This window comes from Dendrobates tinctorius, unplaced genomic scaffold (genome assembly GCF_039654945.1).
Source record: "Dendrobates tinctorius isolate UK_male_01 unplaced genomic scaffold, ASM3965494v1 ptg000143l, whole genome shotgun sequence".
Taxonomy (NCBI): domain Eukaryota; kingdom Metazoa; phylum Chordata; class Amphibia; order Anura; family Dendrobatidae; genus Dendrobates; species Dendrobates tinctorius.
The window spans coordinates 823,102-835,732 of NW_027361810.1; the positions used below are offsets into that span (position 1 = coordinate 823,102).

A 12,631-nucleotide genomic window follows, 5' to 3' on the forward strand; every position below is an offset into this window, starting at 1 on the left:
TGTTCTGGAAAAGGCAGTAACAATGGGGTCCGCCCCCCGATAGGCAGATCACTATGGGATCATCATTAACCAAAATTGGCCTCAAGTCTGAATACCTGCAGAATGTAAAGGTGCCCATCCGTCCTCTCTCCTGACCCTCGTAGACATGGACGCTCAGTTTCGAGGAGTGTGCATGTGTTATTAATAAGGAAAGTGGCATTAGGAGCTGTCAGGAGGCCTCCTTGGTTGGATGATCCCTCTGGCAGATATGACGGACATTGTCCATGGTTTCTGGGGTCTTTAGAGGAGGACGATGTCTTACTACATAGGACTGGGTAGGTTACACCCCCATGAGGCAGACACGGGGTCTTGACAACACTGCCTGGACAGCCCCATGGTCATAAGCTGCAGGATGCTGGACCGGTGGTTACTGACTGAGGGAAAGAATGGTAAATCCTCCCTCCGTCGCTCACCTATCCCCTTGTAGGCCGGGTCTCTCCGGTGGTTGATCCCGTTCTCCAGGCCAAGCTCTTGCTGCAAGATCTGGTAGGGGGGCCGCAGTCGGATTTCTGTCTGCATGTCGGCAAGGTTCACCTTGGTGGTCAGTGATCGAGGGTTGTTGAATCTCTGCTTCGTCTTTTGTATGAAATTATCTGGAGGCACAAAGTAAAAATGTCCAAGGTAAAGTCTACGCTCAACATGGAGACACCCACCTCATGTGTCCTGCCACCATGTTCTGCAGCACTGTGCAAAAGTTGTAGGCAGAGAGGAAGGAGAAAGAAGAAGGGAGTACAGGCCCCGGAGCCCCGATCCCACATCGTCCCGTCTGTCTGAGATCACATGAAGGATCGTTAAGGGGTAAGCCGCTCGACTTTCCACCATTTGATGGGATTTACAAAGAAGGCTCCAATTCAGACATGAGCGCAGCCTCGTCCGACCGCTCTGGAGGTTGTTCCCTGCTGAGTATTCACCAGGCGACTGTAGCACAGCCCCCCTCCCCCCAGGGAGCACAGTCCCCACCCAGGTAGCACAGCCTCCCCCCTCCCCTCCCCCAGAGAGCACAGCCTTCCCTCCTCCCCTCCCGCAGAGAGCACAGCCTTCCCTCCTCCCCTCCCCCAGGGAGCACAGCCTTCCCTCTTCCCCTCCCCCAGGGAGCACAGCCTTCCCTCTTCCCCTCCCCCAGGGAGCACAGCCTTCCCTCTTCCCCTCCCCCAGGGAGCACAGCCTTCCCTCCTCCTCCTCTCCCCCCAGGGAGCACAGCCTTCCCTCTTCCCCTCCCCCCAGGGAGCACAGCCTTCCCTCTTCCCCTCCCCCCCAGGGAGCCCAGTCCCCACCCAGGTAGCACAGCCTCCCCCCTCCCCTCCCCCAGAGAGCACAGCCTTCCCTCCTCCCCTCCCCCAGGGAGCACAGCCTTCCCTCTTCCCCTCCCCCAGGGAGCACAGCCTTCCCTCTTCCCCTCCCCCAGGGAGCACAGCCTTCCCTCTTCCCCTCCCCCAGGGAGCACAGCCTTCCCTCCTCCTCCTCTCCCCCCAGGGAGCACAGCCTTCCCTCTTCCCCTCCCCCCAGGGAGCACAGCCTTCCCTCTTCCCCTCCCCCCCAGGGAGCCCAGTCCCCACCCAGGTAGCACAGCCTCCCCCCTCCCCTCCCCCAGAGAGCACAGCCTTCCCTCCTCCCCTCCCGCAGAGAGCACAGCCTTCCCTCCTCCCCTCCCCCAGGGAGCACAGCCTTCCCTCTTCCCCTCCCCCAGGGAGCACAGCCTTCCCTCCTCCTCCTCCTCCTCTCCCCCAGGGAGCACAGCCTTCCCTCCTCCTCCTCCTCTCCCCCAGGGAGCACAGCCTTCCCTCCTCCTCCTCCTCCTCCTCTCCCCCAGGGAGCACAGCCTTCCCTCCTCCTCCTCCTCTCCCCCAGGGAGCACAGCCTTCCCTCCTCCTCCTCCTCCTCCTCTCCCCCAGGGAGCACAGCCTTCCCTCCTCCTCCTCCTCCTCCTCCTCCTCTCCCCCAGGGAGCACAGCCTTCCCTCCTCCTCCTCCTCCTCTCCCCCAGGGAGCACAGCCTTCCCTCCTCCTCCTCCTCCTCCTCTCCCCCAGGGAGCACAGCCTTCCCTCCTCCTCCTCCTCCTCTCCCCCAGGGAGCACAGCCTTCCCTCCTCCTCCTCCTCCTCCTCCTCTCCCCCAGGGAGCACAGCCTTCCCTCTTCCCCTCCCCCAGGGAGCACAGCCTTCCCTCTTCCCCTCCCCCAGGGAGCACAGCCTTCCCTCCTCCTCCTCCTCTCCCCCCAGGGAGCACAGCCTTCCCTCCTCCTCCTCTCCCCCCAGGGAGCACAGCCTTCCCTCTTCCCCTCCCCCAGGGAGCACAGCCTTCCCTCCTCCTCCTCCTCTCCCCCCAGGGAGCACAGCCTTCCCTCCTCCTCCTCTCCCCCCAGGGAGCACAGCCTTCCCTCTTCCCCTCCCCCCAGGGAGCACAGCCTTCCCTCCTCCTCCTCTCCCCCCAGGGAGCACAGCCTTCCCTCTTCCCCTCCCCCCAGGGAGCACAGCCTTCCCTCTTCCCCTCCCCCCAGGGAGCACAGTCCCCACCCAGGTAGCACAGCCTCCCCCCTCCCCTCCCCCAGAGAGCACAGCCTTCCCTCCTCCCCTCCCGCAGAGAGCACAGCCTTCCCTCCTCCCCTCCCGCAGAGAGCACAGCCTTCCCTCCTCCCCTCCCCCAGGGAGCACAGCCTTCCCTCTTCCCCTCCCCCAGGGAGCACAGCCTTCCCTCTTCCCCTCCCCCAGGGAGCACAGCCTTCCCTCTTCCCCTCCCCCAGGGAGCACAGCCTTCCCTCCTCCTCCTCTCCCCCTAGGGAGCACAGCCTTCCCTCCTCCTCCTCCTCTCCCCCCAGGGAGCACAGCCTTCCCTCTTCCCCTCCCCCCAGGGAGCACAGCCTTCCCTCTTCCCCTCCCCCCAGGGAGCACAGCCTTCCCTCCTCCTCCTCTCCCCCAGGGAGCACAGCCTTCCCTCCTCCTCCTCTCCCCCAGGGAGCACAGCCTTCCCTCCTCCTCCTCTCCCCCAGGGAGCACAGCCTTCCCTCCTCCTCCTCTCCCCCAGGGAGCACAGCCTTCCCTCCTCCTCCTCCTCCTCTCCCCCAGGGAGCACAGCCTTCCCTCCTCCTCCTCCTCCTCTCCCCCAGGGAGCACAGCCTTCCCTCCTCCTCCTCCTCCTCTCCCCCAGGGAGCACAGCCTTCCCTCCTCCTCCTCCTCTCCCCCAGGGAGCACAGCCTTCCCTCCTCCTCCTCTCCCCCAGGGAGCACAGCCTTCCCTCCTCCTCCTCCTCTCCCCCAGGGAGCACAGCCTTCCCTCCTCCTCCTCCTCCTCTCCCCCAGGGAGCACAGCCTTCCCTCCTCCTCCTCTCCCCCAGGGAGCACAGCCTCCCCTCCTCCTCCTCTCCCCCAGGGAGCACAGCCTTCCCTCTTCCCCTCCCCCAGGGAGCACAGCCTTCCCTCCTCCTCCTCCTCTCCCCCAGGGAGCACAGCCTTCCCTCCTCCTCCTCCTCTCCCCCAGGGAGCACAGCCTTCCCTCCTCCTCCTCCTCTCCCCCAGAGAGCACAGCCTTCCCTCCTCCTCCTCCTCTCCCCCAGGGAGCACAGCCTTCCCTCTTCCCCTCCCCCAGGGAGCACAGCCTTCCCTCCTCCTCCTCCTCCTCCTCTCCCCCAGGGAGCACAGCCTTCCCTCCTCCTCCTCTCCCCCAGGGAGCACAGCCTTCCCTCCTCCTCCTCCTCTCCCCCAGGGAGCACAGCCTTCCCTCCTCCTCCTCCTCCTCTCCCCCAGGGAGCACAGCCTTCCCTCCTCCTCCTCTCCCCCAGGGAGCACAGCCTTCCCTCTTCCCCTCCCCCAGGGAGCACAGCCTTCCCTCTTCCCCTCCCCCAGGGAGCACAGCCTTGCCTCCTCCTCCTCCTCTCCCCCAGGGAGCACAGCCTTCCCTCCTCCTCCTCCTCTCCCCCAGGGAGCACAGCCTTCCCTCCTCCTCCTCCTCTCCCCCAGGGAGCACAGCCTTCCCTCCTCCTCCTCCTCTCCCCCAGGGAGCACAGCCTTCCCTCCTCCTCCTCCTCTCCCCCAGGGAGCACAGCCTTCCCTCCTCCTCCTCCTCTCCCCCAGGGAGCACAGCCTTCCCTCTTCCCCTCCCCCAGGGAGCACAGCCTTCCCTCTTCCCCTCCCCCAGGGAGCACAGCCTTCCCTCCTGCTCCTCCTCCTCTCCCCCAGGGAGCACAGCCTTCCCTCCTCCTCCTCCTCCTCTCCCCCAGGGAGCACAGCCTTCCCTCCTCCTCCTCCTCCTCTCCCCCAGGGAGCACAGCCTTCCCTCCTCCTCCTCCTCCTCTCCCCCAGGGAGCACAGCCTTCCCTCCTCCTCCTCCTCCTCTCCCCCAGGGAGCACAGCCTTCCCTCCTCCTCCTCTCCCCCAGGGAGCACAGCCTTCCCTCTTCCCCTCCCCCAGGGAGCACAGCCTTCCCTCCTCCTCCTCCTCCTCCTCTCCCCCAGGGAGCACAGCCTTCCCTCCTCCTCCTCCTCCTCTCCCCCAGGGAGCACAGCCTTCCCTCCTGCTCCTCCTCCTCCTCCTCTCCCCCAGGGAGCACAGCCTTCCCTCCTGCTCCTCCTCCTCCTCCTCTCCCCCAGGGAGCACAGCCTTCCCTCCTGCTCCTCCTCCTCTCCCCCAGGGAGCACAGCCTTCCCTCCTGCTCCTCCTCCTCCTCCTCTCCCCCAGGGAGCACAGCCTTCCCTACTGCTCCTCCTCCTCCTCCTCTCCCCCAGGGAGCACAGCCTTCCCTCCTGCTGCTCCTCCTCCTCCTCCTCCTCTCCCCCAGGGAGCACAGCCTTCCCTCCTGCTCCTCCTCCTCCTCCTCCTCCTCTCCCCCAGGGAGCACAGCCTTCCCTCCTGCTCCTCCTCCTCCTCTCCCCCAGGGAGCACAGCCTTCCCTCCTGCTCCTCCTCCTCCTCTCCCCCAGGGAGCACAGCCTTCCCTCCTGCTCCTCCTCCTCCTCTCCCCCAGGGAGCACAGCCTTCCCTCCTCCTCCTCCTCCTCCTCCTCCTCTCCCCCAGGGAGCACAGCCTTCCCTCCTGCTCCTCCTCCTCCTCTCCCCCAGGGAGCACAGCCTTCCCTCCTGCTCCTCCTCCTCCTCCTCTCCCCCAGGGAGCACAGCCTTCCCTCCTGCTCCTCCTCCTCCTCCTCTCCCCCAGGGAGGACAGCCTTCCCTCCTGCTCCTCCTCCTCCTCTCCCCCAGGGAGCACAGCCTTCCCTCCTGCTCCTCCTCCTCCTCTCCCCCAGGGAGCACAGCCTTCCCTCCTGCTCCTCCTCCTCCTCCTCCTCTCCCCAAGGGAGCACAGCCTTCCCTCCTGCTCCTCCTCCTCCTCCTCCTCCTCTCCCCCAGGGAGCACAGCCTTCCCTCCTGCTCCTCCTCCTCCTCCTCCTCTCCCCCAGGGAGCACAGCCTTCCCTCCTGCTCCTCCTCCTCCTCTCCCCCAGGGAGCACAGCCTTCCCTCCTGCTCCTCCTCCTCCTCCTCTCCCCCAGGGAGCACAGCCTTCCCTCCTGCTCCTCCTCCTCCTCCTCCTCTCCCCCAGGGAGCACAGCCTTCCCTCCTGCTCCTCCTCCTCCTCCTCCTCCTCTCCCCCAGGGAGCACAGCCTTCCCTCCTGCTCCTCCTCCTCCTCCTCCTCCTCTCCCCCAGGGAGCACAGCCTTCCCTCCTGCTCCTCCTCCTCCTCCTCCTCCTCCTCTCCCCCAGGGAGCACAGCCTTCCCTCCTGCTCCTCCTCCTCCTCCTCCTCTCCCCCAGGGAGCACAGCCTTCCCTCCTGCTCCTCCTCCTCCTCTCCCCCAGGGAGCACAGCCTTCCCTCCTGCTCCTCCTCCTCCTCCTCTCCCCCAGGGAGCACAGCCTTCCCTCCTGCTCCTCCTCCTCTCCCCCAGGGAGCACAGCCTTCCCTCCTGCTCCTGCTCCTCCTCCTCCTCTCCCCCAGGGAGCACAGCCTTCCCTCCTGCTCCTCCTCCTCCTCTCCCCCAGGGAGCACAGCCTTCCCTCCTGCTCTTCCTCCTCCTCCTCCTCTCCCCCAGGGAGCACAGCCTTCCCTCCTGCTCCTCCTCCTCCTCCTCTCCCCCAGGGAGCACAGCCTTCCCTCCTGCTCCTCCTCCTCTCCCCCAGGGAGCACAGCCTTCCCTCCTGCTCCTCCTCCTCCTCCTCTCCCCCAGGGAGCACAGCCTTCCCTCCTGCTCCTCCTCCTCCTCCTCCTCCTCCTCCTCCTCCTCCTCCTCCTCTCCCCCAGGGAGCACAGCCTTCCCTCCTGCTGCTCCTCCTCCTCCTCCTCTCCCCCAGGGAGCACAGCCTTCCCTCCTGCTCCTCCTCCTCCTCCTCCTCCTCTCCCCCAGGGAGCACAGCCTTCCCTCCTGCTCCTCCTCCTCTCCCCCAGGGAGCACAGCCTTCCCTCCTGCTCCTCCTCCTCCTCCTCTCCCCCAGGGAGCACAGCCTTCCCTCCTGCTCCTGCTCCTCCTCCTCCTCCTCTCCCCCAGGGAGCACAGCCTTCCCTCCTGCTCCTCCTCCTCCTCCTCCTCTCCCCCAGGGAGCACAGCCTTCCCTCCTGCTCCTCCTCCTCCTCCTCTCCCCCAGGGAGCACAGCCTTCCCTCCTGCTCCTCCTCCTCCTCCTCCTCCTCCTCTCCCCCAGGGAGCACAGCCTTCCCTCCTGCTCCTCCTCCTCCTCTCCCCCAGGGAGCACAGCCTTCCCTCCTGCTCCTCCTCCTCCTCCTCCTCTCCCCCAGGGAGCACAGCCTTCCCTCCTGCTCCTCCTCCTCTCCCCCAGGGAGCACAGCCTTCCCTCCTGCTCCTCCTCCTCCTCCTCTCCCCCAGGGAGCACAGCCTTCCCTCCTGCTCCTCCTCCTCCTCTCCCCCAGGGAGCACAGCCTTCCCTCCTGCTCCTCCTCCTCCTCCTCTCCCCCAGGGAGCACAGCCTTCCCTCCTGCTCCTCCTCCTCCTCTCCCCCAGGGAGCACAGCCTTCCCTCCTGCTCCTCCTCCTCCTCTCCCCCAGGGAGCACAGCCTTCCCTCCTGCTCCTCCTCCTCTCCCCCAGGGAGCACAGCCTTCCCTCCTGCTCCTGCTCCTCCTCCTCTCCCCCAGGGAGCACAGCCTTCCCTCCTGCTCCTCCTCCTCCTCCTCTCCCCCAGGGAGCACAGCCTTCCCTCCTGCTCCTCCTCCTCCTCTCCCCCAGGGAGCACAGCCTTCCCTCCTGCTCCTCCTCCTCCTCTCCCCCAGGGAGCACAGCCTTCCCTCCTGCTCCTCCTCCTCCTCCTCCTCCTCTCCCCCAGGGAGCACAGCCTTCCCTCCTGCTCCTCCTCCTCCTCTCCCCCAGGGAGCACAGCCTTCCCTCCTCCTCCTCCTCCTCCTCTCCCCCAGGGAGCACAGCCTTCCCTCCTGCTCCTCCTCCTCCTCCTCCTCCTCTCCCCCAGGGAGCACAGCCTTCCCTCCTGCTCCTCCTCCTCCTCCTCCTCTCCCCCAGGGAGCACAGCCTTCCCTCCTGCTCCTCCTCCTCCTCCTCCTCTCCCCCAGGGAGCACAGCCTTCCCTCCTGCTCCTCCTCCTCTCCCCCAGGGAGCACAGCCTTCCCTCCTGCTCCTCCTCCTCCTCCTCTCCCCCAGGGAGCACAGCCTTCCCTCCTGCTCCTCCTCCTCCTCCTCCAGGGAGCACAGCCTTCCCTCCTGCTCCTCCTCCTCCTCCTCCTCTCCCCCAGGGAGCACAGCCTTCCCTCCTGCTCCTCCTCCTCCTCCTCCAGGGAGCACAGCCTTCCCTCCTGCTCCTCCTCCTCCTCCTCCTCTCCCCCAGGGAGCACAGCCTTCCCTCCTGCTCCTCCTCCTCCTCTCCCCCAGGGAGCACAGCCTTCCCTCCTGCTCCTCCTCCTCCTCCTCCTCCTCCTCTCCCCCAGGGAGCACAGCCTTCCCTCCTGCTCCTCCTCCTCTCCCCCAGGGAGCACAGCCTTCCCTCCTGCTCCTCCTCTCCCCCAGGGAGCACAGCCTTCCCTCCTGCTCCTCCTCCTCCTCCAGGGAGCACAGCCTTCCCTCCTGCTCCTCCTCCTCCTCCTCTCCCCCAGGGAGCACAGCCTTCCCTCCTGCTCCTCCTCCTCCTCCTCCTCCAGGGAGCACAGCCTTCCCTCCTGCTCCTCCTCCTCCTCCTCTCCCCCAGGGAGCACAGCCTTCCCTCCTGCTCCTCCTCCTCCTCTCCCCCAGGGAGCACAGCCTTCCCTCCTGCTCCTCCTCCTCCTCCTCTCCCCCAGGGAGCACAGCCTTCCCTCCTGCTCCTCCTCCTCCTCCTCTCCCCCAGGGAGCACAGCCTTCCCTCCTGCTCCTCCTCCTCCTCCTCTCCCCCAGGGAGCACAGCCTTCCCTCCTGCTCCTCCTCCTCCTCCTCCTCCTCCTCTCCCCCAGGGAGCACAGCCTTCCCTCCTGCTCCTCCTCCTCCTCTCCCCCAGGGAGCACAGCCTTCCCTCCTGCTCCTCCTCCTCCTCCTCCTCTCCCCCAGGGAGCACAGCCTTCCCTCCTGCTCCTCCTCCTCCTCCTCTCCCCCAGGGAGCACAGCCTTCCCTCCTGCTCCTCCTCCTCCTCCTCCTCCTCTCCCCCAGGGAGCACAGCCTTCCCTCCTCCTCCTCCTCCTCTCCCCCAGGGAGCACAGCCTTCCCTCCTGCTCCTCCTCCTCCTCTCCCCCAGGGAGCACAGCCTTCCCTCCTGCTCCTCCTCCTCCTCCTCTCCCTCAGGGAGCACAGCCTTCCCTCCTGCTCCTCCTCCTCCTCCTCTCCCCCAGGGAGCACAGCCTTCCCTCCTGCTCCTCCTCCTCCTCCTCTCCCCCAGGGAGCACAGCCTTCCCTCCTGCTCCTCCTCCTCCTCCTCCTCCTCTCCCCCAGGGAGCACAGCCTTCCCTCCTGCTCCTCCTCCTCCTCCTCTCCCCCAGGGAGCACAGCCTTCCCTCCTGCTCCTCCTCCTCCTCCTCCTCTCCCCCAGGGAGCACAGCCTTCCCTCCTGCTCCTCCTCCTCCTCCTCCTCTCCCCCAGGGAGCACAGCCTTCCCTCCTGCTCCTCCTCCTCCTCCTCCTCTCCCCCAGGGAGCACAGCCTTCCCTCCTGCTCCTCCTCCTCCTCCTCTCCCCCAGGGAGCACAGCCTTCCCTCCTGCTCCTCCTCCTCCTCCTCTCCCCCAGGGAGCACAGCCTTCCCTCCTGCTCCTCCTCCTCCTCTCCCCCAGGGAGCACAGCCTTCCCTCCTGCTCCTCCTCCTCCTCCTCCTCTCCCCCAGGGAGCACAGCCTTCCCTCCTGCTCCTCCTCCTCCTCCTCCTCTCCCCCAGGGAGCACAGCCTTCCCTCCTGCTCCTCCTCCTCCTCCTCCTCTCCCCCAGGGAGCACAGCCTTCCCTCCTGCTCCTCCTCCTCCTCCTCCTCTCCCCCAGGGAGCACAGCCTTCCCTCCTGCTCCTCCTCCTCCTCCTCCTCTCCCCCAGGGAGCACAGCCTTCCCTCCTGCTCCTCCTCCTCCTCCTCCTCTCCCCCAGGGAGCACAGCCTTCCCTCCTGCTCCTCCTCCTCCTCCTCCTCTCCCCCAGGGAGCACAGCCTTCCCTCCTGCTCCTCCTCCTCCTCTCCCCCAGGGAGCACAGCCTTCCCTCCTGCTCCTCCTCCTCCTCTCCCCCAGGGAGCACAGCCTTCCCTCCTGCTCCTCCTCCTCCTCCTCCTCTCCCCCAGGGAGCACAGCCTTCCCTCCTGCTCCTCCTCCTCCTCTCCCCCAGGGAGCACAGCCTTCCCTCCTGCTCCTCCTCCTCCTCCTCCTCTCCCCCAGGGAGCACAGCCTTCCCTCCTGCTCCTCCTCCTCCTCCTCCTCTCCCCCAGGGAGCACAGCCTTCCCTCCTGCTCCTCCTCCTCCTCCTCCTCTCCCCCAGGGAGCACAGCCTTCCCTCCTGCTCCTCCTCCTCCTCCTCCTCTCCCCCAGGGAGCACAGCCTTCCCTCCTGCTCCTCCTCCTCCTCCTCCTCTCCCCCAGGGAGCACAGCCTTCCCTCCTGCTCCTCCTCCTCCTCCTCTCCCCCAGGGAGCACAGCCTTCCCTCCTGCTCCTCCTCCTCCTCCTCTCCCCCAGGGAGCACAGCCTTCCCTCCTGCTCCTCCTCTCCCCCAGGGAGCACAGCCTTCCCTCCTGCTCCTCCTCCTCCTCCTCTCCCCCAGGGAGCACAGCCTTCCCTCCTGCTCCTCCTCTCCCCCAGGGAGCACAGCCTTCCCTCCTGCTCCTCCTCCTCCTCCTCTCCCCCAGGGAGCACAGCCTTCCCTCCTGCTCCTCCTCCTCCTCCTCTCCCCCAGGGAGCACAGCCTTCCCTCCTGCTCCTCCTCCTCCTCCTCTCCCCCAGGGAGCACAGCCTTCCCTCCTGCTCCTCCTCCTCTCCCCCAGGGAGCACAGCCTTCCCTCCTGCTCCTCCTCCTCCTCCTCTCCCCCAGGGAGCACAGCCTTCCCTCCTGCTCCTCCTCCTCCTCCTCCTCCTCCTCTCCCCCAGGGAGCACAGCCTTCCCTCCTGCTCCTCCTCCTCCTCTCCCCCAGGGAGCACAGCCTTCCCTCTTCCTCCTCCTCTCCCCCAGGGAGCACAGCCTTCCCTCTTCTTCCTCCTCCTCTCCCCCAGGGAGCACAGCCTTCCCTCTTCTTCCTCCTCCTCTCCCCCAGGGAGCACAGCCTTCCCTCTTCCTCCTCCTCTCCCCCAGGGAGCACAGCCTTCCCTCCTCCTCCTCCTCCTCTCCCCCAGGGAGCACAGCCTTCCCTCTTGCTCCTCCTCTCCCCCAGGGAGCACAGCCTTCCCTCCTCCTCCTCTCCCCCAGGGAGCACAGCCTTCCCTCCTGCTCCTCCTCCTCTCCCCCAGGGAGCACAGCCTTCCCTCCTGCTCCTCCTCCTCTCCCCCAGGGAGCACAGCCTTCCCTCCTGCTCCTCCTCCTCTCCCCCAGGGAGCACAGCCTTCCCTCCTCCTCCTCCTCCTCCTCTCCCCCAGGGAGCACAGCCTTCCCTCCTGCTCCTCCTCCTCCTCCTCTCCCCCAGGGAGCACAGCCTTCCCTCCTGCTCCTCCTCCTCTCCCCCAGGGAGCACAGCCTTCCCTCCTGCTCCTCCTCCTCTCCCCCAGGGAGCACAGCCTTCCCTCCTGCTCCTCCTCCTCTCCCCCAGGGAGCACAGCCTTCCCTCCTGCTCCTCCTCCTCTCCCCCAGGGAGCACAGCCTTCCCTCCTGCTCCTCCTCCTCCTCCTCTCCCCCAGGGAGCACAGCCTTCCCTCCTGCTCCTCCTCCTCCTCCTCTCCCCCAGGGAGCACAGCCTTCCCTCCTGCTCCTCCTCCTCTCCCCCAGGGAGCACAGCCTTCCCTCCTCCTCCTCTCCCCCAGGGAGCACAGCCTTCCCTCCTCCTCCTCTCCCCCAGGGAGCACAGCCTTCCCTCCTCCTCCTCCTCTCCCCCAGGGAGCACAGCCTTCCCTCCTCCTCCTCTCCCCCAGGGAGCACAGCCTTCCCTCCTCCCCAGGGAACAGAGCTTCTACCTGCAAGACCCAGCAGCACCCATCACCAGATCTATCTCTCACCGAACTCGATGAAGGAGTATGGCCGGATGGCGGCGTTGATGTGACCCATCTCGTAGGTGCTGATAAACTCTCTCTGCAGCTCGTCCAGGAAGCAGAAGGCGAGGACGCCGGAGTAATGCTCCGAACACAACATCATGTAGCTGACGCCCAGCGAGCTGATGAAGCTGCAACAACACGAAGCATCGCTGGTGAATCACAGTGATCTGCGGCCCGAGGAGAAGGTGCTAAACTACAACTCCCAGCATGCCCTGACCAACGCACACTGGGGGGTGCAGATGGGAGACCACCAATATAAATGCACGGCTGCTCTTACACACCAGGAGTTAGTCAGTGACCATAAGCCGATCAGGGGTCCCTTGCTGCCGCTTTCTGACCGTGGCCACGACCGCAGTCACTTGGCCGTGTTCCTTAGACTTGAATATGAGGCCACGGCGCCAGTCAGCGCACGGGAAAGGAGAACCCCTATGTGACGCTCGGTGGGGCCCTACACGGGGCCTGACATCTATTACACGTTGGTCTGGGATAAAGCCGGACCCTGCCGCAGATCTGCACGAGCCCCTCACTCCGGGGACGACTTCTGCGCAGGATCTGTATAAATAAGGTTTCATATCATCATAAACCCAAGTAGAGGTTTCTGCTGTGGGTGAAGACGGAGGCACAAACCTCATTCACCTGCATGGGATCACTTCCATCATCTCTTATGAGACATGTGGCCCCTGGTGGCTGCAGGATCTGGGGCCCCGGCCGCATGCAGAGCTTGCAGCAGCGGGCTACTCACTGGACATGGTGCGGACCCCTCTTCATGGTGCAGCGGTCCGGGAGCTGCTCTAGTTTTCGGGACAGCACCTTCAGGTATTTCTTGGTCTCCTGCACGGACATGTTCTGCTCGTGGTCAGTGGAGGCCGATAGTGGGAGTCCATCCCTTACTCGGACCACGGAGGCAAACAGAATGACGGACATTTCCAACAGAGTGAGGTCTGTAAGGACAGAGAAAGAGCGCAGAGGGTTAACATTTGCAGGTCACATGACAGGGGACACTAAATTCATAACCCGCAGTCATGTGACGAATGACATGACC

General features: G+C 65.9%; 1 protein-coding gene across 4 annotated transcripts in view; it reads right to left on the bottom strand.

The window, feature by feature from the left end:
• The window catches only part of SEC22A (SEC22 homolog A, vesicle trafficking protein), a 28,801-nt gene that overhangs the window by 2,288 nt on the left and 13,882 nt on the right, over window positions 1–12,631 (bottom strand). For all 4 annotated transcript variants that reach the window (XM_073545272.1, XM_073545274.1, XM_073545275.1 and 1 more), the window contains exons 2-4: window positions 12,332–12,530; window positions 11,554–11,717; window positions 453–632 (exon numbers count right to left, since the gene is read on the bottom strand). In XM_073545272.1, coding sequence (XP_073401373.1) covers window positions 453–632; window positions 11,554–11,717; window positions 12,332–12,530 — 543 coding nt within the window. The remainder of the gene's footprint in view (window positions 1–452; window positions 633–11,553; window positions 11,718–12,331; window positions 12,531–12,631) is intronic.